Source organism: Pocillopora verrucosa, chromosome 1 (genome assembly GCF_036669915.1).
Source record: "Pocillopora verrucosa isolate sample1 chromosome 1, ASM3666991v2, whole genome shotgun sequence".
In the NCBI taxonomy this organism is placed as follows: Eukaryota; Metazoa; Cnidaria; class Anthozoa; order Scleractinia; family Pocilloporidae; genus Pocillopora; species Pocillopora verrucosa.
Genome location: NC_089312.1, coordinates 8,723,859 through 8,739,673, shown reverse-complemented (window position 1 = coordinate 8,739,673; position 15,815 = coordinate 8,723,859). Strand labels below are relative to the sequence as shown.

Here is a 15,815-nt window from a genome sequence, read left to right as displayed (position 1 = left end):
TAACGTGTTTTATTTTTCGACCACGGCTAGGCGGGTTACCACACCTACCTGGGGTCCCCCGCCTCCATGTAAACAGGCCCTTATTCATCAACTTGGAAGAGCGGCGCGAAAGGCGAGTGACGTTCAGGAACTGATTGGAAATATCAAACACACGTCAAAATTCTCGTCATTTTAGGGCTCTTCACAGGGCTGGGAAACCTTGCAAAACACTGCACTTTCAATAATAAAGAATGTTGCAGTAAGATGAATTAAATGTAGGTTTTATGACTGCAAGATTTAGTGCAAAACTTCATTATTTGAGTTTAGCTGGTGTTTACAGGTTGGAAAAAAATATATATGTATAGATAAATATTGCCGTCATAACTAGACTTACGAGCAATCCTACTCGCTATTAAATTGCATGTTTGTCGAAGAGTGCTGAAACATTGACATTAGCTGAATCAATGGAGTCGGAGTTCTTAAATTTGCGTTGTATTTTGAGCTAAAAAAACCTCCCAGAAAGGGAGTTAAAAAAGACTTCAACGAGGAACTCGAAAAAAGTGTTGAAGACAAAAGTAGTCTTAATACAAGCATATCAACACAATTTGCACCACTTACATGGCAAATAATTGGCTTGAAAAGAGCGATAACAATAACTGTCAGATTCTGAAGCATTTTCACTGAGAAACACACGCAGCGTGGGGAGAAGAATTTGAACCATCTATACTGAACAACAATCAACGGGGCGAGTTTGCTAGGAATGAAAAAAATTTGGAAATCATTCCAACAGAAGTGTTAAACACGACCAGATCGCAGATCGCAGAATTCCTTGAGTTCCAGTGCTGGTGGTATTTTTCTTCAACTCTGATTCCTCCAACTGAAAGTTTTTAAAACTAATGAGACGAACTGATTTCAAGCCTCAAAATAATTTGCATTTTTTAACTGTCTGTGTGTTCGTTTCCACGTGATGAAGTTTGTAAAACAGTTCTTATCGGCATAAAAGGTGATAGTCTTGGTTTTCAACCACAAGTTATCACTTTGTTTGTTGTGTATTGTAACACTCAATCTGAAAATATCTTCGTCATGTGCTTGCGACCCTTGTCATCTTTTCGCGCCGTTTGTTGACTCGTACTATTCTTCTCACGGCCACTCCATAGAGTGCCTGACATATTTCATCGCCGTAACTTCAAAATAACATCACTGGAGATTTTACTGAATTTAGAAAGACTGAATAACTAGACGTACCTTCCTGGTACGCTTCGGCAGCAAAGCAGGCTCGTTTGTCATCGCCAGGGGTATATTGGCTCGACTGCGTACCAAAATTGTACGATTAGGTGAGAACTGGCTGAAATATCTATTAGATCACGGAAGAAAGAACACGTGGATGATTGTCGCGAGCGCTGGCGCTGGCAAGAAGAGCGAGAGTTTTCGACAGGCTGTATTTTAGTACAAAGCAAAAAGGCGAAAAGGTTTAAGAACTTCAGTGCCTTCAGAGGATGAAGTCCAACATCATATCACCATCTGCCGCTTCAATTAAACAATGGTCGAAAGTAAGAGTGAGGATTCTGACACAACTGCAAAGAGCGCCGAGGTGAGTCTGTATGTTTCATCATTTCACGGTGCGATACGATCCTTTAAAAGTTTCAGTAGTCTTACTTTAAAAATCTTGCTCGTGCTAAACAGGGCATGTGCTTTGCTGTGGGTTTTTGGTAAATGTTTGAAAGCTCTTCGTGGGTAAACAAACCATGTCTTCCTCGAGAGGTCAGTTATCGTCGTTGACAAACTCGTAAGAAATAGCTGTTAGTTCAGTATGGCCATCGTGAAAAAACCGAAAAGTGATTGTGAACAAGAAGTGTTTTCTTGTCAGTTACTATTTAATACGCAGTCAGGTTTGGTAAATTTAATTCTAAAAGTGTGTCATTAATGTGACCAACTTTAATTACAGGAAAAGGAGAGTGGAAAGGGAGCATGCTTCTATGTGTCCTCAGCAAAAAGTTCAGATTCAGCAACAATCATCATCAAGAAGCTGGAGAGCATTAGGATTTACTGTTAACATTAGGAATCAAGCATAGCATCAGCTTCACAGTCATGTGCCTCCATGAGGATGGCTCTTATTGTGTTGAAAGACTGTGAAGAAAACAATTTCATTGAGACTATCAAGTAAGTATCCCCTTTGTTTGTAAGTCTTTCCATTCTTAAAGACTTCATTGCGAGTGGTCAAATAAAGTTTAATTAAACGCATGATAATAAACACAAAAAAATCTTGCACTTCTGATAGGCTGAAAACAAGTGCATTTTTCATGCAGCACTAGTGCAAAGTTGAAACACAAGTGCAGATTATAAATAGTATGCTGTTAAAATTGTGAATAAGTGCTTGTAAGTATCCCCTAAGTCTTTCCACTCTTAAAGACTTCATTGTGAGGTGCACTTGCCTTATGCACTCTTGCAATTATGTTGTCTTTCAAAATTTACTTGTGCTGATTATCACCAAATTGTTTTGAAAAGTTATTACCTGAACAGGATTCCTTTAAAATGTTGTATTGATTACATGCAACTGCATAAGTTAGCATTGCGAAGATTTCACATCGTGGATTGTGGAAAATAAGTGACAATAATTATAAACTTAAGCGTAATTTTCACTGGCTTTTTGAAGCTTTTAACCATAAATTCTCTCTGAACATTTTGCTTTCCGTAACTTTTCCATAGTTTCTTGGTTATGTAGTTGTGAACTTGGTTCTAAAATGCACCTCCAACTTAGTAACTTATTCAAGCCATTAGTTCCCAAACTGAAAATTACATGAAAATACTCGCTTACATGTATAAGATGCACCAAAAGGTTGAGAGTTAACAAAAGGATTTAATGGAACTAAGAACAATTACATGTATCCCTACACAACTGGCATGCAAACACTTTTGTTAAAATGTAAATAAAAGTGAAAAAGTCACACATTTAATGATCTACATGAAAACCAAGGCTAAAATTTCACACCTGATTATGAATATTTAATGATCCTGATTTCATTCTATTAACCCTTTAACTCCCAGATCCAATTTGTAATTCTCCTTACCATCAACCATACAATTCTTTCAATGTTCATTCAGAGAATTTTGTTTTGGATCAAATAATTATCCCCAAATTGATCTTTTCCTTTAATCTCATCACTTATCTAGTTGCTATTGTATAAATATTTTAAGGAGAAATTCTGTCTTGGTCAGCCATGGGAGTTAAAGGGTTAAACATCAACCAACTGATTTAAAACTCAGTTGCAAAACTAACTGATGCGTTCTCATCCTAAACAGCCAGAGTTTAACTTCGACTTCTTGTTCGATTTCAAATATGCTAAGCACTCACCATCACTGATATAACCTCAACTTCAAGTTGAAAATTGTTGCCAAAGCTGAGGCAGTCAACAACAATCGTGAAATTGCCCATGAATATGGCATTTCAGAATCCATGGTGCGAAAATGATGCAACCAGCAACATATCCTGTTTTCTGGTGGGCTGCCGATGACAGCAAAGTGTGCATCATTGCAACACTACAAACCAAAAGACCTGAGTTGGATATCATGTTACCGAGCACATGCTCTTGAGCACATATGCAAATTTCCACTTGTTTGCTTTTCTGTAGAAGTTGATTTAAGTGTTCTAAAAGCAGTATTCGTTTTTAATTCATGGAATAAAAGTTTGAATTTGATGTAATCTTCGCTACACCTCAGACCAAAAAGCTCTGCTGTTTCTCCTTTTTCTCTCAACAGTTAGTGTCCTTTTCTTGTCTTTTTAACTACAGTATAAGTTCTGCTAAAATTTTGATATCAAGATTTTGTTGTGCAAAAATACTTGGCTATAAGATGCACCTCAATTTCAGCATTAACTTTCCAACCGAGGAAAGAATTTTCTTGTAAAAACCATGTGCCAGTTAGAGCCAAGAAACTACTGTAAATTATCTTTGAACATTTTGCTCCATTTCTCTCTACCAAAATTTGTCTCTATGTATTTTGCAGTGTTTGTTTCCCAAAATCTGTGGAAGATTCTTTCTCTCCTGGACAGTCATGGCCTCAGTGGCTGTTTCAATGAATATACTTGGTCATCATAACCTATTTTGTTTCAACAGATCACCAAAGGATGATGATACAACAAGCACACGCCCATTGTATTTATTTCTTCTGGACCCCTGTCAGGTAAAGCTGTTCCTTTCTCCCTGGTTACTTATATCACCATGGTAACTGGCCAAAGTAGCCCTCTCTTATTCCTTATTAAGGGTTAAAACCAGTTATAACACGTGTTGGAAACATTGTGCCGTTACCAAAAACAATATGCACGGAAAATGTTTACCAGAGAAGGGTAAATATTACCTGAATGGACCAATCAGAGCACTTTGTTTTGCGCCGGGTAAAGTTTACGCGACTGGAGTAAACTTTAACTCTAGCAATTCGCAAAACAGAGCACTTGTGGGCTGTAATGGCGCAGGATAATTACATTCTTTCAATTGTAGCTTCCTAGAATCAAGGTGCAAACCGATCAGCTTTTGAATAGAATGGCACGCTCTTGGATTCGTTAAGATTCAAAGAGTGGCACGGCTTTATCCTCAAAGTCATGTTTGTTTTAGCATTGTATCAAACATTGTTGACATGAAGGTGTTTTATTGAAAGGTTCTAGGTGATAAGTTTGCACACTAGCAAACCAGGCATGTAATCTAATTCCACAGCAATCCTAGCATATGTTAGCGACCTCGTTGGCGGCATAACTTGCAAGTTTGTGATCGTTCATTGAGCTGCCATGACAATGTGCACCATTGCTTCCCTTTCCAAAATTCATTTTTTCTTTACAAAGAGACAGAGCTGACCTCCTTGATCAGTAGTAAAAGAAGGGGCTCTGCAGAAATGTAGGTATTGTTAAAACTAATTTTGAGAAAAAGAGAGTGGTTGAAAATCTATTGTTTATTGTACCTGTAATGACAAACCTATGTCATTGAAGCTTTACAGGCTAGTGATTTTCCATCTCTCCTCATGTTTTCTTCACATCTTGCATGGGTTAATACAGTAATAAATTTAATGGTAGAAAAGTGTGGTATATTGCATGCCTACCAAAAATAACAACCATACAGAGTCAAGGGCATGTACATGTACATGTACATGTAGGCACAACTTATATAATTTTGCCCCTTCTAAATATTGGTTCAAAGATTAATTTGCAGTGTGTTTTTGAATATGTTTCTTATTATACAGCTTGCAAATATATACTGTTGCAGAAGGCAATAACAAAAAGTACAGTTTTAGTATGTAATAGCTTTTTTATATAGGGTAACTCAGCTGCAGTAATGAATAAAGGGGGTAAGTTTCTAAAGAAACTGTGGTGCTGTGTTGGTGGGAAAGTATAGTAGGTAATTTAGTGGTATCAACTGAGTTGAAAACGTAAATTAGCCAGCGTAAAGGGTAAAAAAGCTGACGTTTCCAGCGTTAGCCCTTCATCGGAGCAATTCCAATCACTCTGATGTACTAATGTAGTAATTAACAACTCAAAGATTGACTGGTTTGAACTGTTCTCAACAATGATTTGATCTTTTTATTAAATCTTTTTTGCTCTTGATTGTAGTGTGCAATTTTTTTTAGTATTGATTGACAGTTGTTGCAGTGCTGTTATGACTATAAATTTACAAGTTTTTCCTGGATTCTGTCAGATACTTGATGCAAGAGCAGTACATTGATGAGCTTGTGTTCAAATGCTTGACGCTGGAGTGTGATCTGGGAAGTGCAGTAAATTGCCTGATAACACAACCAGGACAATAAACAGGTACATGTATCTATCATGTAGAGTTTGATTAAGTCATGCTTGCTTTAAAATGCCTTACATTGTTTTTAGAGTATATTCAGAGTGACAGTGAATTTTGAGTGGTGTGTTATGCCTTAATCCCTCAAAAAAAGACAAAACAAAACAAAAGAGAGGGAAAAAAACCAGGACAGTTGTCAATTTAACAGTGGATTTCTTTTTTAAATTACCCAGCCAATTGGTATGTGCTTTGGGTCAAAAATGCATTCATTTTTTACTATTACTACTGGTACTAAGCAATGGAATTAACTGCAAGTAAATCAAACCACCAAACCAAATTCTTTTTAATAATTGGTAGCTCATTTTGTGAAACATCTTGGTTCTGGTTCTCTGTTTCTTCCTGGACATACAACCTTTTTGAAGCAAACACAAAACAAAATTAAAATAATTTTAATTTTATGGCTCTCAACAACATTTTCAATATGCACACAGCTTCATTACTCAGTTATATTAATTATTATTAATTAGCTGTGTGCATATTGAAAATGTTGTTGGGAGCCATATACAATTTGGTCCCTTTAATAAAATTGTAAGGTCACTTGAAGATTTCTTAAAATGTTCTCTCAGTTATAATTAGGTAGATTTTACTTCAATTCAGCTTTCCTTTTCATTTTATTGTGACATGCAGTATAACCCTTTTCAGTCTGGTGAATACTTGCACACCTTGCAAAACGAAAATATAATTGCCAAATAATAATGTGATTCATGTAGCTTTATAAGGGAGACATTGTCTTAAAAATTTCTTCAACATAATGTTGGAGTTACTCCTAAATCAAAGAGGCCTGGCATTGTTAGAAAAAGGAAATTTGATGCAGATTTTCTATCATCAAGGAACAATGATTGTGAAGGTATGATATTTGATTAACCCTTTTACTCCCATAAGTGACCAAGACAGAATTTCTCCCTACAATATCAATACAATATCAAGTGGACAAGTGATGAGAATGAAGAAAAATATCAGTTAGGTGATTATAAGTTGACTCAAGACCAAATTCTCCAAACTAACATCACAAGAACTGTATGGCAGACAGTGAGGAGAAATTATTTATTAGATCTTGGGAGTTAAAGGGTTAAGTGCTAACTTATGGAACAAGCTGCAAAAGGAGCCAATACATTTATAACTTGCAAGTCTTTGAAAACTGCATACCATGAGCTTGTGTTCTCTCAAAATTATAGTTTTCCCTGCTAATAACCTAGTTGCCTAGTTGTAGGTCAGAATAAGTGGGCTAGTTGTAGCAACTTGTCTGCCTTATGTGTTTAGCACTTGTTTTGTAAGGATTTGATAATATTTGATACTTTATATTTGAAAAGTTTTGGATTTTTGATGTCAACACCTAGAGCTTCAATGTGAACCAAAAGTTGGCTGCTGACATAATGTACAGTACTTACTTACAGTATATGGGATGGAGCAACTCATCCTGCAACCTAAATGAAGCTCTCCTCCATCCCTGTTGGGACTGTTTTGGTTGCCCTTGTAATATTATGTAGTGTTAGTAGTACAATCGTGCACTTGAGGAGAACTTTTGAGATTACTCGAGCTTGTGGTTTTACATGTATGTGATGGTCTTATGCAGTACAGAATCCCTCTAATTCCAATTTTTCACCAGGTGCTGCAACAGCAAGCCCTAAAGATTGGCAAATTCCAGCCTCAAATTGGGGTCTACACGCACCTTCAATTTTGTCATATTTACATGGCTATGACAGCTAACAATGTGCATATAATCACATTAATCCACTCTTGATCCCTTTATCACCTATGCATCAGCAAGACTAATCATGAGGAGAAGAGTGGGGTGCCTATCCCAGTAAAGCAAATGTCATGGGGTGATGTGGACCACACACAGCTGCTGCCACTCCATCCATATCACTATTATCATCATGTATCAAATGGAAAAAGTAATGTTCATGTGAAGAAAGACAGAGGTGGCACAGAGAGCACCATTATGTCTAGTGGGTATATGCAGAGTGATAAGTGGCAACCTTCAGTGGTTACAAAAGAAGAGGGCAAGAAGCAGGCCATGGAGGAAACGTCACAAGATATTTCCTCCACAAAACAAAAAGAGGCAAATAGAAGCTGGATGGCTCAAGTGCTAATTACAATGACAAAAACAATCAAGCTGGAACAAAGACAAAAGCTGATAAAAGTGATAAGAGATTAGCCAAGAAAAGAATGTGAATGCAGATGTTGCTCCCCAAGGTATGCTTTTTGTCAATTACTGATACCATAACTAAACAGTTTTCCTAAGATGCAAGACTGTACATACTACCAGAGCCTGGAGCTGACTTTTTATCCTGTTGACCAACTCACTGGTGACCCCCATCTCTAACTCAGATAATTTTCATTTACTGGTATACAGCTGTATGCAAAATTTGCAAGTGACAGTTCATGCATTAAGTAAATTACTCAATGTTTGAGCAAAATTGAAACTAGCTTCCTTACTAAATTCAACATCATAATAAAACAAATTATGCCTTCCTCGAGAGGTCAATTATTGTAGTGGACAAACTCATCAGAAATACACAATTTGTTCATTAGCTGTTCAATGTGGCTAACGAAAAAATAATAAAAATTATCTGTGAACAAGGGGCTTTTCCTTGTCACTTACTATTTTTAAATAGTAAGTGACAATAATAAGTATTATTATAATAGTTAGCTAATAAATAGGTAGTCAGGTTTGGTGAATTTTAAAAGTGTAACAGCTGTATTAATATGGCCAACTTACTGTAATTACAGGAAAAGGAAAGTAGAAAGGGAGCATGCCTGCATGTGTCCTCAGCAAAAAGTTCAGATTCAACAACAATCATCATCAAGAAGCTGGAGACTATCAGGATTTACTGTTAAGAAGAAATCAAGCATTGCATTAGCTTCACAGTTATGCACCTCTGTGAGGATGGCTCTTATTGTGTTGGAAGACTGTGAAGAAAACAATTCGATTGTTACTATCAAGTAAGTATCCCTTTTGTTTGTAAGTCTTTCCATTCTTAAAGATTTCAATGTGAGTGGTCATCAGTAAAGTTTGACAATTAAATGCATGATAATATACATGAAAAAATTATGCAATTTTTATTGGCTGAGAACAAGTGCATTTTTCATGCAGCACAAGTGCAAAGTTGTAACACAAGTGCAGATTATAAATAGTATGCTGTTGAAATTGTGAATAAGTGCTACACATGTACAAATTGCATTTGCCTTATGCACTCTTGCAATTATGTTGTCTTTGAAAAATTTACTTGTGCTTAATAACACCAAATTGTTTTGAAAAGTTATTACCTGAACAGGATTCCTTTAAAATGATGTATGGATTACATGCAGCTGCATGAATTAGCATTGCAAAGATTTCATTTTGTGGATTGTGGACAATAAGTGACAATGAATGTAAATTTCAGGGTATTTTTCACTGGCTTTTTGAAGCTTTTAGCTATAAGTTCTCTCTGAATATTTTGCTCCATCTCTCTCCACCACAATTTGTCACTATGTATTTCGCTTGCTTCCCAAAAACTGCAGAATATTCTTTCTTCCTTAGACAGTCATGGCCTCAATGGCTGTTTCAGTATTACTTGGTCATCATAGCCTTTTTTGTTTCAACAGATCATCAAAGGCATGCAGTGAGCACACACCCATTGTATTTATTTCCTCCGGACCCCTGTCAGGTAAACCTGTTCCTTTCTCCCAGTAGTTACTTATATCATCATGGTAACTGGTCAAAGTAACCTCCTCTTATTCTTTATGAAGGGTTAAGACCATTTATATAAGTTCTTTGAGACACAGCCAACCTCCTTGACTAGTGGTATAAGAAGAGGCTCTGTAGAAGTGTAGGTAGTTGTTAAAACTAATTTTGAGAAAAAGAGAGTGGTCAAAAACCTATTGTTTATTGTACCTGTAATGATGAACCTATGTCATTGTGGCTTTACAGGTCTGTGATTTTCCATCTCCTCATTTTTTCCTGACATCTTGCATGAGTTAATAGTCAGTAGTAAATGATAGAAAAGTGTGGTGTATTGCATGCCTGATGAAAAAACAACTATACAAAGTTAAGTGCATGTAGACACAACTTAATATATATTTTGCCCCTTCTAAGTATTTGTTCAAAGATTTACAGTGTGTTTTTGAATATGTTTCTTATGATATACCTTGCAAATATATACTGTTGCAGAAGGCAATAACAAAAAGTAGTAGCTTTTTAAGAAAGGGTAAATCAGCTATAAGTTTCCTACATGTAGTAATTAACAACAGAAAGATTGACTGGTTTGAACTGTTCTCAACAATGATTTGATCTTTTTTTTTTTTACTCCTGATTGTAGTGTGCAATTTTTTTAGTTTTGATTGACGGTTGTTACAGTGCTGTTATATGTGTGACTATAAATTAACAAGTTTTTCCTGGATTCTGTCATATACTTGATGCAAGAGCAGTACATTGATGACCTTGTGTTCAAACGCTTGACACTGGAGTGTGATCACCTGATAATGCAACCATGACAATTTGCAAGTACATGTATCTATCATATAGAGTTTGGTTGAGTCATGTTTGCTTTTTCATTGTAAAACGCATTACATTATTTTTCAGAGTATATTCAGAGTGACAGTGAATTTTGAGTGGTGTATTAAGCCTTAATCCCTCTTTGAAAAGAACACACATTTCCAAAAAAAAGACAAAACAAAACAAAAGAGAGGGAAAAAAAAAGGGGATTACTTTTTAAATTACCCAGCCAATTGGTATGTGCTTAATTCATTTTTTACCATTACTAGGCAATGGATTTAACTGGAAGCAAATTAAACCACTAAACCAAGTTCTTTTTAATAATTGGTGGCTCATTTTGTAAAACATGTTGGTTCTGGTTTTCAGTTTCTCCCTGGACATACAACTTTTTTGTAGCAAACACAAAACAAAATTAAAATTAATATAATTGAGCAATGAAGCTGTGTGCATATTGAAAATGTTGTTGGGAACCATACACAATTTGGTCCCTTTAATAAAATTGTAAGGTCAATTGAGGATTTCTTAAAATGTTCTTTCAGTTACACTTATTTAGATTTGACTTCAATTCAGCGCATTTCCTACATGTATTCATTTTATTGTGACATGCAATATAGCTCTTTTCAGTCTGGTAAATACTTACACACCTTGTAAAACAAAAAATATAGTGGCCAAACAATAATGTGATTCATGTAACTTTACAAGGGAGACATTGTCTTAAAAATTTCTTCATAATATTGTTGCAGTCACTCCCAAATCAAAGAGGTCTGGCATTGTAAGAAAAAGGAAATTTGATACAGCTTTTCTATCATCAAGGAACAATGATTGTGAAGGTATGATATTTTATTAACTCTATTACTCCTGTTGGTGACCAAGACAGAATTTCTCCTTACAATATCAATACAATATCAAGCAGACAAGTGATGAAAATAATGAAAAATATCAGTTAGGAGATTAAAAGTTGATTCAATACCAAATTCTCCAAACTAACATCACAAGACCTGTATGACAGACCGTAAGGAGAATAATTTTGATTCACATCAACGCTATTAATGTTTTTGCTTCAAAACAGGATTTTTCATCACTGGATAAAGTCACCATTTCCTTAGAGGACATGGAGAAGAAGTCATGGAAGTTCTTACAAATGAAAGAAAAGCGTTTTGAATTAGGGACAAGCAGTCATGAAAGCTTTCATAAGCAGAATTTTCCAGAGTAAATGTCCACTGTTATTCGCTTGCTCTAAAAAAGAGTCTTAATATGTAAAGTAGCCAATGATTATCAATTTTACTACTAACATTGCATGTAACAATACCAAACAGAAAATCTCATGTTGGAACTAGTTGTAACACAGAGAATTGTAATGAAATGTTTTGTGGACAAAATAGTGAGGAAATCAACATTGCAACAGTCTGGTATTTACAGCTTGAGTAATTTTTTAATTACTAATTACTTACCCAAGAGCTCTTTGGCAATAATGAAATTGATGTATTTCATTTCTTCCTCTGCATAGTTATTAACTTTTAGACCCTACAGCTTAATGAGTAAAGATGCACATCTATTCCTTTCAAAGCTCAATCCCAAATAGATGCAGCTGACTTCTACGTTAGAGGTCACATGAGAAATATACACTTGTGATAAACAAAACCTTTATTGAATTTTTTAATCAGTATTTGCATGTAAACTTATCAAAGTTACTGGCAATAAAATTATTCTTGTGATAAGAATTTTGGTTCTTTATAAGAGAAAGTGCGATCAGAGGAATTAAGAGTGTGACAGGTCATCTAAAACAAACCTGTCAAGTACAAGTTTTAAATTACTGATTTTGAAATATGCTGAGGCAGTCTGACTTTACACTTCAGAAGTTTGCAAATACCAGATCAACACCAAGGACCTTCAGCAGTAAGGAACTGAGGCAACGCCGAGGAAGACGTCACTTAAAAAATATATTATATTTTATGTTAAAATTTTGCGGATGGCTGGGTGTGTTCACGGTTTCTTACGACGCTTCACTGAAACTTCAGCATAACGTATGTGAGCCGCTTTGAGTTCCAAATGGAAACTTATTTTAAAGCTTCCGTTCACTGATCACGCAAATTTTGGTGATTTCATTTTGTTTTTTACAGGGCAGCTAAGTAATTTACAAAGGTTTAGTAGGTACCTGCTGATCAGCTATTATTTTGCCAACTGTTATGATATTTTGTTTTGCCTTGTCCTTGTTGCCATTGGCGTCGTGGTTCGCGTTAAGGTCCCTGGTACTTACCATGTAAGATAAACTTGGTCGTAAACTTTGTCGTCAAGACAAACAAAAAGTGCTTGTGTTGTAGAAGTAATTAGAGTTTTGGCGCAATTTTCGTGGCACGAAACTAAAGTCGGTCACAATGAAAACAACAATGTAACTATTTGGAGGCTGAAAAGGTTACGGTCTGTAAAATTCAGCTAGTTGCTCATAAAATCCCCTTATGACAAACTTTAGAGCAGTGATTCATAAACCAAAGTTGTCAGACCACATGTACATTATTTTCCTGCCGCAGTGATTGGATCAGTCTCGCAGTGCGAAAGATATATAAAAACATTAGAAGAATGAAACTGGTCAATTTTCGTAAGTGGCCGCTCAGCAGTTACGGTCTTCTATTTCAAACACAAGGTTGCGACTGGCTGGAATGCTTACCGCTCCGTTGATGTTGCGTCATAAGATCAAAATAAAGCCGACCTCCACGAACGATTACGATGATTTACCCCTATTGATTATAATTCTGGCTACTGCAGTGACTTCAGTGAACGGCGAGTATCAAATTCCAGCCGTATGAGCTGTTCAGAGATGACGTTTCACCGATAGAGATAATGTTTTAATTAATCGAATACCTTAAATTTATTGGTCTAAATTTATGAAGGAACGAAAACACCGAAATCTATATTGCTTGCATTTGAACATTGACTTTTAGTCAACGGTAAAACCCATCAACCGAGATTTATATTTCATGTTAAATCGAACAGTCCACGAAGTCAAAAAAGAGCGTCCCCAATGGCTATTCGGGATCCGGGATTGATCTTATTTAAAGGCCGTGATCCGAGAATTTAGTGTAAGAAGGGGGCGAGATGCGGGAATGATGTTATACCGGCGGGACACGGGAATCGGCGATTTTAAGGGGCGAGATACGGGACTGAAATAATCACTTGAACGAACCAAGAACGGGAATGTCCGTTGACGAGAATTTATGATGAAATTGATCGGACTGGTCAGCGACACTTCAGTAATTGCGCAGGAATGAAAATTCTATCAAAAGCGAAGTTGCCAACTTACCAAAAATCCTTAACGGCCCGAAGGGTAAGGTGGCATCTAAAACTGTTGCGTCAATTGAAGTGCTTAACGGCGTAACAAAAAGAGAAACTCCAGAAAGTGTCGGAATTATATCGATGTGAGGCTCTTAACCCCTTGAGTTGCATGACACTAGACGTGGAGGATATTCACTCAGTTATGCATCACAAATATAAACTTTTCACAATGTTAGATTATGCAAGAAAGTTTGGAAACGCAGCCAAAGAAGGTTTAAAGAGGCCAACCCATCGGGCGGCGTACTATTTTAAATCCGAATTCTTGGTATCCTTTACCAGAACGTGCCATTATTCTGTCGGTCATACAAGTAATTTAACCGTTACCTCCTGTACTGGATGGCACCACAGAGCATATAGAAGATGAGGGACTGGACATAAACATTTGCTGCAGCAGCAACAAGAGCTTTAACTCCCCCGTGGTGCCTCTATCAGACAGATATTCAGACGGGCGAACCGGTTAGCCTCGAACGTTCTGACTTCGAGGAGTCGCAAGAAAACAGCGGGAAACAAGACAAAGAGGAAGATGGGGCTCCGGCTTTGGTAGAAGTATTCGCTTCAACAACAGAATTGTGTTCAGGTAATTTTTCTTTATTTCCCTTGCTATGGCACAATAGGATTGCCGTCATCTTTAGTGTTTTATGCAGTTTTTGAGATTGTTGAGATTGTTATGCGACACTGACTTCTTTACTTATACGCTTGTGTGTGATTGAAGTTAAATCCGAAGGAAGTCGTTGCCGTGAATAGCGTACTTAGTTCGTGCAAAACTTTGAAAACTTCTGAAATGAACAATATCATCATTTTGGTGAAAAGATATAAACTTCCGCCTTACGGTGACGAAAGACTTCAACGGATCAATGCCGGTTGAGAAAATCACCATCAACCGAAGAGGCCCTCTTACGTTTAGGAAATGGACTAGGAAAACATTCTTATGATCAAGATTGGCCAGTATAAGCCGTCGGAATTACGGGATTGAGAGAAAACATTAGTCGGGATCGCGGGATTGAAGAACCTTGTTGGATACCCTCAAGAAAGCATTGATTACTATCATTAAACAAACATCCTCGAGCAAAAACACGATTCTTTCTCATAAACCTTATATGAGCCCATTGGGTGAACTCGCTGTTTGAAGCGTAAACTTGATTTTTACCCACAGAAAACTGCTCGGTAGAAAAAAGAATCGGGGTTTTTCGTCAAGCGCAAAAATATTAAAATATTGCAAAGTAAATTACAAACGGAAAATTTAAACCTGATGAGGTCAACTACCTTTTTATTAATTACAATGACTTAAAACCATCAATACTTTCAAATCGGTACTCTAATCCCCACGGTATCAACGAGCACTTTTCATTCAACTAGTTTGTTCTTGTTTTCATGTTCACGAGAGGAGGGACAGACGCCAAGATGGCGACTTACACGTGTTGGTATGCGCTGCTACTTTTCGCTCTTTTCGGTTCTGGTCTCGCATACTTATCTCCCACCAAATATATATGTACTGGACCTAAGCACATGGGTAATGTTTCTACCCAGCTTCAGTTCTTTGGTTCTTTGAGCTCATGTCTGCATCGTCAAAATTACATGCGAAGAAGCAAGAAGGCATACCTCGGACGGCGTGCTTTGTACTATAGTAACAGTACTGCTACGACTCAGCTATTACTGTTGAAGCTATCTGGAAACGTGGAGTCTAATCCCGGCCCTCAGGGGCCTCAAGGAAGTTTTAATAATTCTTCTAAAACACTTTGTAGTAATTGTGCTAAAACCATGAGAAGGAACCAAAATGGCGTCCGCTGCTCGTCTTGCCCGGCAGTATTCCACATCAAATGTACGAAAATGAGCAAGAACGAGCTGTCCTGCTATCGGAGAGAAGGGATCTGGTATTGCTTTTCTTGTACGATGCCTCAGTTTTCTGACAGCTTCTTTGATGATCTCTCACCTTCGGCGGTATGCGATTCAAGCTCCACTGGCGAGGTCTTTGAGATTGCGGAGGAACATTCAGGAGACTCTGTTGACTGGTTTTTTAGGAACGTCAATGGTTACTACAAATCCAATCTGAAAATAGGTCATTTGAACATCAACTCTTTACAAAATAAGCTTGACGAGGTCAAGAATATTCTTAACAAGTGCCTATTTGACATTTTCTTTATATCGGAGACAAAACTCGATGGTACAACCTCAGATAGTTTTCTCCAACAACCGGGATATCG

The 15,815-nt window shown here is 36.9% G+C and overlaps 1 protein-coding gene across 19 annotated transcripts; it reads left to right on the top strand.

Moving 5' to 3' along the window:
* The first annotated feature begins 1,031 nt into the window (after positions 1-1,031).
* On the top strand, positions 1,032-12,005 carry LOC131796483 (uncharacterized). Of its 19 annotated transcripts, none has more exons than XR_010718284.1 (10): positions 1,032-1,570; positions 1,925-2,139; positions 4,092-4,158; positions 5,658-5,770; positions 6,568-6,654; positions 7,414-8,003; positions 8,541-8,753; positions 9,396-10,293; positions 11,028-11,114; positions 11,354-12,005. XR_010718284.1 is itself a non-coding variant. In XM_066170196.1 (5 exons), exons 1-4 carry the CDS (start codon positions 1,476-1,478, stop codon positions 9,726-9,728), a joined length of 378 nt encoding a protein of 125 aa, XP_066026293.1. In that variant the 5' UTR covers positions 1,032-1,475; the 3' UTR covers positions 9,729-11,114; positions 11,354-12,005. The 19 variants fall into 19 exon arrangements, 2 of the variants coding, with proteins under 2 accessions (XP_066026293.1, XP_066026291.1); XR_010718282.1 differs by having other exon boundaries at positions 9,396-10,520; XR_010718287.1 differs by adding an exon at positions 4,811-4,862 and having other exon boundaries at positions 9,396-11,114.
* The last annotated feature ends 3,810 nt before the right edge of the window (positions 12,006-15,815 follow it).

What these genes read in the sequence shown, in the direction of transcription:
- LOC131796483 (XM_066170194.1), top strand. Translation starts at nt 1,476, where the DNA reads ATGAAGTCCAACATCATATCACCATCTGCCGCTTCAATTAAACAATGG. An exon ending in CAACTGCAAAGAGCGCCGAG is followed by an intron (nt 1,571 to 8,540) that starts GTGAGTCTGTAT and finishes CTGTAATTACAG; the next exon opens with GAAAAGGAAAGTAGAAAGGG. An exon ending in AATTCGATTGTTACTATCAA is followed by an intron (nt 8,754 to 9,395) that starts GTAAGTATCCCT and finishes TTGTTTCAACAG; the next exon opens with ATCATCAAAGGCATGCAGTG.